The sequence below is a fragment of the Hippoglossus stenolepis genome, chromosome 8 (genome assembly GCF_022539355.2).
Source record: "Hippoglossus stenolepis isolate QCI-W04-F060 chromosome 8, HSTE1.2, whole genome shotgun sequence".
NCBI classification, from domain to species: Eukaryota; Metazoa; Chordata; class Actinopteri; order Pleuronectiformes; family Pleuronectidae; genus Hippoglossus; species Hippoglossus stenolepis.
Window position 1 is genome coordinate 6,292,631 of NC_061490.1, and position 13,643 is coordinate 6,306,273.

The window sequence follows — 13,643 nt, forward strand, 5'->3', positions numbered from 1 at the left end:
ATTTACCTGTTTTCAGGACAAATGGATATATGTAAAATTCAGACTCATACAGAGCCAAGAACATACCACACATGCACAAAGACATAACACGACTAGTGTTGGTTTAAATCACTCGTCACCTCGGCATTTTTTAAAGTTCTTATATCAGGGTTTGAGGTCATCTGTAATACCATTTTTCACAAAAGCAGACCAAAACTACCAACATGAAATAACTCAATTTTCAGACAGTTTTTCTTTACAACTACCTCATATTTAGGCAGAGCAACTCAAATCAAGCAGTCAAGGTAATAAAAGGATATTATTTAAAAAGAGCAATAACCAAAGTAATCAATAATTTGTATTTTTTCATTGGAAGATTAATTGTCCTTCAAAATTGTTCAAAGAAAGTCAACATTAAATGCAATGACAAGATTTGGGCGGATTATGGAGGATTAGGGAGGATTATGTATCAGTGGCTCTGCAAGCTTCTGTGATTTATGATTACCCTTAACACATTTTTGGCATTTAGCCACAGATAAAAAATAGAGAAGACCAACATATTGAACAACACTGTGAGACCAAACAGCACATTCAGTATGTATCAATGATTTATCCAAGGTTCTTCACTTTTTGTAATACCTGTATATGGTAACTATGGTAAATAATTGCAACTGAAACTACTGGTTGAGTTTAGGGAAAGTTTATAGGTTTGGGTAATACAAAGACATGGCTTTCCAATAGGTTTCTAATGCATAACTAACTGTGGTCTCCACACTCCGAAATTCCACTTTCCTCTCTCCCCCTATGACGGACACACTGCAACCAGCATTGGTGATGGTCTGAAATTATGAAAAGCAAAGTTTTCCAATATGAGTGGAGTCTATAGGAAACTCTAAGTACATTTTAAGGACCACCTGTACAACTGCTAATTCATCCAAACATCTGATCATGGGGCAGGAGCACAGTGCACAACATGATGAGGTACAGGTCAGCTTCAGTTAATGTTCACATCAACCATCAGACTGGAGAAGGTTGCCAGACTGGTTGGAGCTACAGTAACTCAGGTAACCACGCTTTCCAACTGTGGTGCGCAAATAACCTTCTCAAAAGGAACACTGGAGTAGATGGTTTCGACAACAGTAGAAAACCACATCAGGTTTCACTCCTGTCAGTCAAGAGCAGGAATCTGAGGCTACAGTGACACAGACTCACCAACACTGGGCAGTTGGAGACTGGAAAAAATAACCTGGTCAGATGGATCTTGAGTTCTGCTGAGGCTGCAGATGGTGGAGTCACAACCTGGAGTCAACTGCATGAATTCATGAACCCAACCTGCTTTGGGTCACCAGTTCAGGCTGCTGGTGGTGTGATGGTGAGGGGGATGTTTTCGATCTCAGATCAAAAATCTCAGACTTGTTTCATAATCATGACAGTGAGTTCAGTAAACTTCAGTCTTTTCTCTTGTCAGAGTCTGACATTAACATGAATGTGCAGCTGATAATTCAGCAGAAATTGTATGATGCTGTTATGTCAGCATACAACAGAATCTCAAAGGAATGTTTCCAACATCTTATGGAATCACTGCCTAAAGTACTCCGGCTGTTTTGAGAGTAAGGTGAGGATCTCCCAGTATTAGTGAGGTTTTTCTGTAATTGTATCATCATAGAAGATGTGCTCAGGCGTCTACTCTGGACACGTAAAGAGAATAATGTGAAGCACCCCTAGGACACAGTTGACAGTCATGTGAACCCTTAACACCATCAGGGGGCACTTTCCTCTGGGGTACCGCAGGGAATAATGTTACAGATGATCTAGGATGTGGATTGGCCCCATGGCCTAGAGGAAGGGGGCACGCTTAGGAAGAAAGGAGGTAGAAGAGAAGGGCGAGGCTATCAGATATTTCCTCAAGGCTTAACCTGTCTTCTTTCAGCTCCTCTCTTTTCACCAAAGCAAACCCCTCCTATCCAAGGCCCCTGCCCTAAGCATCACTAGAAGGGACCACAAACACTCCAACCTGCACCAACCACACACTCCTCAGGGTTCCTCTGATGCCCTGCGTGAGGGCTTGAGATAGGCTTTATAATTGCAAATCAACTTTGTAATTCAGGCTTCATGAGGCTGGAGGGCTTCTGAAGGGTTTTTTATTAATAGGGTAAATTATTCATGGAGGTGCCGGCGCACACAGCACACAGCACCCAGGACAGAGGTCAGGAGCTGCTGAGAGGCAGGCGCCAGTGAGGATGCAGAAGTGTGAAGTGTAAGCAGTTGCATGTGAGAATATCATTTCTATCACCGGTGGTAGCAGGTTCTATCTCCACTGATAATCTCATGAATCTCAAATTAACCGCTGAAGACTGTCGAGATGCTATTCCGAGGAAAAGATATGAACCATAAATGCAACTATGTGTAGGCTGTGAGTACGCTGAGCTAAATACCATGACAGGCCATGATGCATTCTGACTGTTATTAAAGGTAGGCCCTGATATTTTTTTCTTTGAAATGCTAATTCATATGGAGTTTGTACTGTACAAGCTTTTGGCTACTGTAGCAAAAAACAAAACCATATCATCAGAACTAATCAAAAACAAAATCTCTCTCTTGCAAACCAAGAAACCAAGGTTGCATCTTGCCCGATATGAAGAGATATAAAAAAACAATGTGTACACAAAGTTCCTGGGTGTAATGTGCGTCAAAATGTTGCACAAGAAAAGCTGCAGCATCAGCCCCTAAACTGTCAAATTAAAGAAGAAGAAATTAGCGCTTTCACCTGGATGTCATGTTTCCATCACTGCTGATTGGAGTCGGAGCCAATAAAATGCTCTGAGTATCTACTGCGGAGTCATTGGACCTGGGAGTGAATGCGGATTAGAGTTTATAGACTGTAAAGGAACGCTTAGCACTAGATGTGTGCAAGTGTTTAGGTTTTGTGCAGCATTAAGAAGCAGAGTTAAAGGCCACCAGAAGGTAGTGCTTAGTGACCCCTCCTTACAACAAACTATGCTACTTTTTTGGGATGTTGTAAGCAGACTGAGGTTAGTTAAAGGCTCATGTTAAGATAGCAAGCCAAGAGAAGATGTGCTAATCAGTAAGAGAAAAGTTGACATGGAAAACTGGGCATTCAAATTTGAATGGAGAGGAAACTGGGCCTTAGTCCTACCTGTTTTTTTCTAGGAAGACGAACAGCTGCCCCTTTCTGCGAGGTACGCTACTCGCTGCATAGAAGCGCTGTCAGATGCTGGTGCATGAAGTTGTTATCAGTGGTCTCAGTCAAGCCAATTACTTTTCCCAAGCCATCAAGAACACAGACAGCACAGATGTTGCCCAGATGTGCATCTATGTTAGAAATTTAGACGGAAATTAATTTAGGACAGCGCTGCTCTCTCTTATTTTATTAGAGGGGCACACCACTGGGGGACATTATATTTACAGAACTGCGAGAGCTGTTTAGGCTGCATTCATTGTCATTTGAGAAGGTTAACCTAATCCTGCGCTGATGGGAGAGCACAGAGGTCCGGTGTGCAGATTGAAGAAGCGCGCCCCCCAAATGCCTGGAATGCATTTGCCTCATCCACCAGAGTGTCCTTTGCACCGGGCTAAGTGATGAGCTAAAGGGAGATATGGATGAAGTGATGCTTGTCATTGATTTTGTCAAACCAGCATTGCCTTTTCCGACAACTTGCGTCTGAGTCAGATGAGGCCACCCACGATGACTTGCTGTTACAAAATGGTGTGCGCTGTTTAAGCGAAGACAAAGTGATGGTTGCGCTTCCGTGCACTACTGGATGAGGTCAAGGCATTGCTCTGATTGAGCAAGAGTATCGCATCAGTTGATCACCTTGTCTTTGAGGAAGAGGAAAAGGTCTCGAGGACATGCAAGCTGGAATCATTCACAGGGAAGCTGGTGTTGTGAGACTCATGGCTCCTATATTTCAGAACACTAAAAAACACAGGCACGGGGACAAGTGACTTGACCTCTAGGTTTGAGGACAACTCTGTCCCAAGGGAAATCATTGCTCTTGACTCTCACTGACCGATCAGGTGGGGACTTGTACTAACTGGCGAAAAAAACAAGTAGATTGCCAACCACTGCTCTATAGCTTGACCGCCATTGTTTCTCAATAAAAACCAGTTCAAAGTGTCACAGATGCATAGAGCTTCTGCAAATAAAGCACAGGTGCTCGAGTGCAAAACAACATAATCATCTGGCAAAGCATTGAGCCGTCCAATCAAATACAGGCAGAGCACATTCCTCGGAGGTGACTTGCAGCATTATTTAAATTTTGTCCTAATGATCATTGTGTCACTGTGATAACATCCCAACGTTTTGCAACCTTCACTGTGGCTCCAATCAGCCTTCAAACTCATAGATCTATTATTCTTTCTAACCTTCCTCGATCATTTATCCTCTTGAAATCACAGACCTTCACTACAGCCCCTCGTTTTTCATTTCTGCTGTGTTCAGTATAAATGGCCTATAACTGTCAATGACTTTCATCTTTCTTTTATCCTGGAAAATCACAGACCTGTCCTCTACATCTGCCCTTATTCCGCACAGAGACGAGAGGGAGAACAAAAATGAGAGTTCCGAGTAAAATAAGAAAAACAGCTTGAGTTCCTGGCAAGCTTTGAAATCAGTCTGATTTGTCACACAGACATTCAGAGCTGGAGTGTGTGCTGTTTGCTACAGTAGCTGGCTCTAACGTCTGGACCCTTCCATCTGTCAATTCACACAAAAACAAATCGGAGGCCGAATTTCCCCTCGCATTAAGTCAGAGCACTCCGTGAATAGCATATGTGGACTATCAGACGGGAGTGTACACCACTACAGCCCTAGTGAGGAATCGGTTTAAATTAACTCTTTCAATTTGCACGTGGACATGCAAGTATTTGTCAAATATATGTCTGAATTGTGTCTCATGTCCATGTTTTGTTTTGACCCAATGAAGCCAAGATACTACTATAAATTCAGCCATTATTTGTCCTCTGTGAGCAAACTGAAAGTGTGTTTCTATTTCTGTCAAAATTCAGATTTAATCAAACTTTTTCTTAAATTCTAATTTCCATCTTTTAAATTTGACATTTAGCCCAGCCCACTGGCTGAGGGAACTACTGTGTGGACCTCTGAGGTGAAGACACATGACATGCATCAAGTTACTTTACCCTGTAACTCTGGTTTTCTTAACTTGACATCCGGCTTGCTCAGCGTTCTACTCTGTACCACCACATGCCAGTTTGATCCTCATGTACTCCTTGGATGGATTGGATCCCATTTTATTTTAATGACGGTACATTGCTCTCATTGACGCTTTGTAGTTGCATCACAGCTATTGTGGTTATTTGTAGGACTGGCTGTACACAAACAGTGAATAAATACGTAACAAGTAGAACATTTGAAAAGAAAAGATGGTGTGGTGCACTGTGACATTCTAACCTTTCTTTATCTCAATTCTGTCACACTGCTGATGGTCTGAAACCCAACTGAGAGCTCCTTTAAGGAGACACATTAGTTTGGGGTTTTGGGGCCAATGTCGGATGCTCTGAAGAGTCATGAAGCCATTTTCATAAACACACTAGACTTGGTAGGAAGTTCACTGAACAAAAGGAGGCATCAACGCATCTCAATATGTCTGACGAGCCACGCTTCATGAGACAGCCGACCCTGTCATTTAAAGATTCCAGACTCGGCAGAGTCCACTCTCAATAAATAACAACCACGTCAGTCTCCAAATTTCACAGCTTCTTTCAGGTAGAAGTCAATCAATCTTAGCCACTGGGCAATAATGATGTGTAAGTGAGGAAGTAAGATGTCATGCTCATGTAGTTATTCAACATCGGATGCTAAAATTAAGTTAAACTAATTGTTCAGAATGTTTCTCCTTGCCAGAGTAAGATGAGACAATCAATGGGACAGTGCAGGGTTAGTCTGACTTTGTCCAGTTTACACAGGCATATATTAGCACCTCTAAAGCTCACAAATTAACACACTCCGTGTTTGTTTTAAGAATTAAACCTACAGTCAGGACTTCCAATATGGCTGCCAGACAACAAACTCTATTAATGACCTGCAATTACACTCACATGTTGATGTACTGCAGCAGATTTGTTTGTGTGTGTACTTTTGTGTGTTTTATTAAATCATCACATTGGCATGGCAGGTGGGCTCGTAAGTACAAAATACACACACTACCACCACACAACACACACACACACACACACACATTAAAGACACAACCTTCTCAAGCCCCTCCTCCTTTAGACTGATGACATCAAGGTCAAAGTCTGTCCTCAAGCCATTGGTCCGGTTGAAATTGATTCTCCCAGTCAGGCCATCCCAGTGAGCCTAGAGACGAGAGAGAGAGAGAGAGAGAGAGAGAGAGAGAGAGAGAGAGAGAGAGAGAGAGAGAGAGAGAGAGAGAGAGAGAGGAGGATATCAGGTGAGACATTAGAGCATCAGCATCAACAGCTCCACTTTCAAATATACATTTGGTGACACCGTTTGAGGCAAAGCAGTCAAAGAGTGATGGCACACTCCATTTCCCTCTCTTTCACACTCTGTTTCTGTTTGTACAGTCTTCCCTGCCATCAAGGTGCCTACACTTACTGTGGCTGCATTTGTAACAGTGGGAGGGCAATTACCCAATCTTTACAGATATTTAGGGGTGTGATAGGATACAATGTAGCATGAAAGTGGCTCAGAGCAGGAGAGGCTTTTTCTCAGGCACAGAAAATCATCACAGTGCTGCTCGGGAAGCCTGGGAACTTCAGGGCCTTTAGTCAGATGAGTGGGAGTCCCAGATCTGGAAGTTACTCACTCAGAACAGTCGACTGCGCTAGAAAGCATTTGTCATACTACTTTGACTCAGTGTCTGAATGTCTCTCTATTGATACCAGTGCAGTTCACAGACACAACGATATGTGACTCCAGTCGGGACAGTTGTATTACCAAGGATCTCCCGGGGGTTGGTTGGGGTGGGGATAAGAGCGTCAGGGTATATCGGCCAGTGTTTTAAGGGACCTATCATTATGTAAATGTGTGCAGTCATTCTGTCAATCCAAGTCAGAATGACTTTGACTGGAAATATAGTATATGGATACTCATGTCTTCTGCAGATTTTAAGTATCCCACCATAAAGTCACTGGCAGAATTTACTGTGGTCATTCATTGTCCGCAGTGGATGAATCAAATAGCATTACTCTCAGCGACCACCACGCGACCCCGAAATTTTGAAATTGTTTATCACACTCAATGATGTTCCTTGACTCCATATGAGGAGGGGACAATTCTGTCCTCGACGTCATCTACCTGGTGAAAATGAAACAAATAATTTTACTCATTTCACTCAGAGCCTCCCGTGGCACTCCAGCTCCCAATCTCAATGAAACAGCAGGTGATCTCATGTTATTGCAAAGAAACGATTGCCATGTGTTCTATGGCCGACTGTTAGGCCAACAGTTATGGGTAAAGCTGTTTGTTGACTCGAACCCAAGAGCAACAGTAGCATGACGTATAAACTACATGGGGACAAATGCTGTGATGGAACAGCTGCAACACAAAAATGAAGGTTTTTTTATTTTAGTTTTACAAAACCTTTGAAAGCTTTTATCTAATGAATGGTTGAGTTTCTTTGTGCAGTGAACGGTGCCTTGTACTCACAATTACTGAAATATTTTTGTCTTTGTGGAAATCAACATTTTATGAAAATGTTATTTTATCACAGGCGCAATGTGACCTGGACTTTAAAAGGGGCTGACTTAAACAAGTCGCAGTTCAATCTCTATGCCGACTCTTTGTTTCTAACCACCTACTGATCCTCTGGCTCCAGTGCTGAAAACTAGGAGACGCAGGCTTTGATGGAGGTATTGGTCTAACCATGCATTTGAAATCAGAGTGTGTGAGAGTGGATACAACGGACTGCACAGCACTGCACGGACAGCTCTGTCAGGGCCATTGAGCTTCAGGTCCGTCTTCAGCTCCGCACCTCCTCAGTGCCCAAAGTCAAACCATCATGCCCACTTCATCTGCATGATAATCTGTTATTTGTCTCGTCATATACTCCTGTCTGAGGAGATTATTATTTTCTTGTGCCAGTTAATCTTTATCTGCTTCTTGCTGAGGTAATACAGACAGGTCTTCAGCAGTCCCTGCAGACTGTATTTGGATGGACTGAGAAGTGAATGCAGCGTCCTTTGGAAAACGAGGCCGAGACATTTCAGGTCATCCTCAGAGGAGTCTTCTTTTCTGTCGTCTTTGCCGAGTGTGTTTCAGTTGACAGGAAAGTATGCACAGCTGCGTCTGTTTCCAGAGATGCAGAAGATGGAGTTAAGTACACAACTTGTTATTTTCGTTGCAGACTTGGTTTTGTTTTTCACTTCAGGTCTTAGGATATAATTCATATTGTTGACTGTAAAGTTTGAAGATGCAGATGCAGTCCTCTGATGAGTCCTCTGTCCATCACTTGTGTCCCGTTCTAAGACCCCTCTTACACAGGAAAGAAGTGATGTCATTCAGCTGAATGCAGGATTCAGCCTGTTCTTGGAGATTTATTGTCTTCCAAGGGTTGACTGATCTGATGGTGTCTGTGCTGACTGGGATTTTTCCTTTGCCGGCATTTTCACAACCATCTGCTCTTTATTTAGTGTGGATGCTGAAGCATGCACTCTCTTTTTAAAATCTTTATCTATTATATTTGTTCTTGCGCAGACTTTTTCCTTCGCTACCTACTGCCACACACTTCAACTGATTTCATCCATCCAAACATCCAAACGTTCAGCTTGTTCAGGACATTTCTGCATGCGTACCACTTTATTAAGGACCTGGTAACATCCTGACATCGCTACTTTTCCACTTCATGCATTTCAACTTGATTGAGCTGAACATTTTCAGCAGGAAATTGATTTTCTTATACTTTCATGAAAGATATAATGTTCAGTTTACAACAAACACCACCATCCACGATGACTATACATTTAAATGAAGACTTCTGTATAGAAGTTTCCAAAATAACTGAGCACTATAACTGTCATGTAGGTAGGATTTATTACAGGACTGCTGCATTAGTTGGAGCTAGGTTTACCTAATTAGCTGTCTACTGAGCATACTCTCTGCATGCCATATGGATATTCTCACTGAAGCTCCAGTGCAATTGCAATTAGAGGAAATGTATGCACATTCCATTTTTCACCACAGTCTGGGGACATTATCATATGAGTTCTTCCATACAGTAAAGATCCTGTGGGGGAGAGAATTTCAGAGATAGTGTCACAGAAGCCTGTGTAGAGACTCATCATTCTGGATTAGCACAAGTGCTGCCAGTGACTTTTCTGCAACGTAGCCACTGAGCTAAACAGTGTTGTCTCATAAATGCTGGCATCCTCCTGTGCGACTGTACAGGCTTAGAGATCCTCAAGTCAGAGGACAAAGAAAGCCTCAAAGCAGCAGATGGAGAGGAGATGGAATGAAGAGAGGGGAATGCGCGGAGGGTCAGGGAAGAAAAGATGAGATTTGCATGGTGAAAAACTGTCTGCTTAATATAGTTACATCCAAATCTGTGTGGGGGCGCTCAGCTTATCAATCCTCTACCCGCACGGTTTAATTCTTAGCAGCCTTTTTCATGATCTCTGTAAACTAAAGGGGAACAGAAGTTTAGAGAGTCCTAAAAATAGATTGCGTAACATCCAGCGTTTCCACAGATAGAACGCTCTGGATTAACGGTCGCTGCCTCGCACATGCAGCGAACTGTGGGGTAATTACACAGAAATTTAGATAATGTTGTGTTTATGGTTCTGCACGGGTGATTAATGTGGAAATTCAGAAGGTAGGCTCTACATGACTGATTCCACAGGGGAGTACGTATGCACATATATTGGGGGGAAAAAACGACTTCCATGTACATAAATACACAGATAAATCATTTCAATTTATGCATAACTCCCTTCTTCTTGACTGCCCAAGTCTCATTTACATTCCGTCGCTGTCCGCTTTCCTGTGAGCATGTGTTTTGTCAGTGTATGTTGAGGAGGGGGACAGAGTAGGGAGCAGGTACAGAAGCATCTACCTCTTTGATGAGGGCCATGAAGCGGTTCCCGAAGCGCCAGGGCTTGTGTCGGTTGCACTGTAATGAGCTGACAGTGATCTGCTGAGACTGCTGCACAGCCACGGCCACCACGTGTACAGCATCGTACATCAGCGCGGCGTCCGTCTGCAAAGCCAACACAGAGGGGGTAGAAACAGAGCGTTATTAACATGGAATGCGGCGCGCGACAAATCACTGCGGCCTGGCAGGAGGAAATCTGTCCAGAATCAGAGGGATATCAACACCATGAGGGCTCACTCAACGCCTCATATCAAAACACATATGTGTGGATCTACATCTTGTCATGCTGTGGACATAATGGCCATACATATTTGATGATTTCACTGTTGACATATTATCCTCTGACAAGAGACTGCCAAGCTTATAGCAGGAATCCTGATTGTATTCTGCATGGTAAAATAGTGCAACAAATCTAAAAGACAAAATAAAAATGAATAACACAAACATCCAAACGGTTGCAGATTTACAGAAATATGCAACTAACATTTAAAACCCATAATAAAAATAATAATAATGTACTTACATACACTATATATCTACCTACTAACACATACCACCAGGTAGGATGAACACAAACTTTTCTAACTTCACTCTGCACCCCAGACACACAAACAAAAAACAAGTGACAGTATATTGTAAAACTATTCAAGGTGAATTAGCTCCAGAGCATTAGCACAGGTCAAGAAAACAGCCGATTCCAAACAGGCAGAACGTGCACTGCAATAGTGACTAAAACTAAACAGCATAAAGTTCCCAATAAAAGATGAATGAATGGTTGATAATTATTTACTTGGGTTTAAATGGAGCAAGGGACTTTTTTTTCTAATAAGAGGTTAATTCCTTGTGCTAATATAATAATAATGTAATACATTATAACATACTCAGCTCTAATTTACAGAACAAAGCGCAGCAGCCAACTCTTCAAAGCCGGCCAGGACACTTAGTGCGTACAGTAAAGTGTGCACATTGAAATACATGTGCAGTATAGTGGATGCTATAGTGGTAGCTCAATGCTTAAGAAATCCATGTCTGTAATACTGGAAGCACAACATATACACTAAAAAAGCTATCATTTGTCAATAATGTTCTTATTTAGTGCCCTGACAAGAGACAAGGTTCAGCGAATTAAATAAACCCCTAAAAGGCTCTCAGGCTTGATATGCCCGGACACCTTTTCCCCAGCCTGACTGTGCGCTACAAGAATTTACTGTCTCCATATATTAATATAATAAAGTCTTGACAGCACGCAGTCAGTCCAAAGAGGAGTGTCACTGAAACTCGAAGTGCCAGTCATCCACGCTTCACGAGAGAAGTCCATAGTTCTGCAGTTCATCAAAAAGAAAAAAGGAAGACGAAAAAAAAAAAAAAATCTAATTAGTGTTTGTCTCGCTTGATTGAAAAGCAATCAAAACAGCTCTCCACAGTTGTTGCATGGAAATCATGTCCTAGGGTGCCTTGTGCTTTGGAAAGCATCGTCCTGCAAGAGGAAAAAAGGAATCACTCCTGAACCTGTTGTTTCTTTTCCTTATTTGGGCCGTGATTGAACGTTGGAATAAGACTGCAGCTTAAGAGGCTGTTTGCCTATAATAACGTGGTGAAGACACTTCAGTGGCTATTTGACGTGCATCAGTGTGTGTGTGTGTGTGTGTTTGTGTGTGTGAGAGAGTGTGTGTTGCATGTGTGTGTGTGTGCAGCTGTATCTATATGCATGGGAGATGGCCAGAGATGTTTCAAAATCAATCCCAGCCAATAAGTTTGCCTCCTTGAAATTCAGACAGGCTTCAGCGTGTGCCTGCAGGAGTGAGGTATTAATAATCAGTGCTTGTTGAAGGAAAGGCACTGAGTATTTTTTGCAGAGCGGCTGTCACCTCGAGGTTGTTAAGCGTGCATGTTCGTGGTTAGAACCAATACCTGGTTCCGTTCTGCAGACACAGGTGTCGAGCAGTGATAGGACGGACGTGATCCGCTTGGACTTCATAGTTATTAAAGGAACAGTCGATGCAACATTGGTTATAGATCTAATCATGCCACATGCTGGACCGTCGAGCATCTTGTGTGCAGGTGGAAATGTTTATGAACCACATTAGAGAGTTGGGAACACCACGATCGTCCTTTTGGCTCCGAAGAATATTCACACGGATCATACGAACTTTGCTGTGGCGTATGTGTAGATTGTAGCACTGAAGGGGCTGGTGTACGAGGAAAACTTAAATTGAGTAAACAAAACTGACTCATGTTCTGGGGAGCAGGACTGGATTTTGCTTAAAGGGTAACAGCATGGCTAAAAAAATTAAGTTTTCATCCCCTGGAGGGCAAGAGCTTGGTTGATTTCATGGAAACCTACTAATTCAAATGTTATATTTATTGTGGCTGTCATGGGAAATTGTAGCCTTATGATGGGAGTAAAGGATTCTAAAGGTTTCTAAAAATGTCAACTCATTAACAATCCTCTGGGGACTGTGATAACCCCTGTTGATGTGTGAACTCTCCTTCAGTGGAATCATTGTGTATTTGCTCGCAGAGACAAAAACTTTTTGCTTGAAGTAGAAATTCAGAGACCTTTTGATTTAAGCATTTGCAGCAACCATCAACTGAGCCATTTCAACAGTGAGGACTTGAAGAAACCCGATTCTAAAATGGGAGAAGCCATCGGACGAGCCGGATCCAAATGAGAAAACATTGAGGTTTCTTCTTTGAATCCACGTTGCCACAAACAAAACTATCAGTTTCTACATCAAGTCTCCTGAGGGGGGAAAGTAGGTTGTTAAGTTATTACTTTCCAAAAAGAACCAATAGCTGATATTGTTCATGTGACTTCAAGAGGACAGTCTTTGACACTCGGTTCACAAACTGACTTTTGTCCAGCACTCCTTTATGTGTCCGTTCTCTCAGTGGTGGGAGCAGACGCTGTCGCTCTATGATGTTCACACTGCCATCCATTCTCTCCATTTTAAACCACACGGGCCCGCAGGGACCTCATAATAGCAATGTGACACCCTGTCAGTCAATCACAGCACCGATACTGCGAGCAGGGGGAAGCCAGCAGGATTAGTTGGGCAGTGGAAGTGAACTTGTATTCTCACCCACACAGCTGGGACTTGGCTGGCTTCACTTCATGATGATGATGATGTGTATTTTGGGGGTTTAACAAAAGCCTAAGCCGACAAAAAGATATTCCGGCTGAAGCATTTCAGTCAATACAGTGTCAAAGTTAAGGAAGTATTTCATGAATTAAACACGCTCTTAATTAAAATGAGCATCCAATTGTGTTGGGTGGCGTGCGGGAGTGAATGGAGATGAGCGTGAGGCTTGCTGGAGGAGTTCTGGCAGCAGAGATTTGTGTGCCTTTCTCCTTCTCCCCGGTGCAAGCCTCACAAGTACCCGTCAGGCAGACTCGCAAATGATTTAGCAACACCGACACTTCACTCTATAAACATCTCATTAAAATAAATTATGTCACTCCTGAATGAAATTAAAGCTAAACGCTTTAAAAGCTGCTTTTCCCTTGTGTCAGCCAATACGAACATTACCCCTGACGCTGTCTATTTCTCCAGCTTATTGTTGCCTCCG

At 42.6% G+C, this 13,643-nt stretch overlaps 1 protein-coding gene across 5 annotated transcripts in view; it reads right to left on the reverse strand.

The window, feature by feature from the left end:
- grik2 (glutamate receptor, ionotropic, kainate 2) overlaps positions 1–13,643 on the reverse strand; it is a 231,719-nt gene that overhangs the window by 80,495 nt on the left and 137,581 nt on the right. For all 5 annotated transcript variants that reach the window (XM_035164273.1, XM_035164271.1, XM_035164272.1 and 2 more), the window contains 2 exons: positions 10,035–10,178; positions 6,212–6,319 (listed from right to left, as the gene is read on the reverse strand). In XM_035164273.1, coding sequence (XP_035020164.1) covers positions 6,212–6,319; positions 10,035–10,178 — 252 coding nt within the window. The remainder of the gene's footprint in view (positions 1–6,211; positions 6,320–10,034; positions 10,179–13,643) is intronic.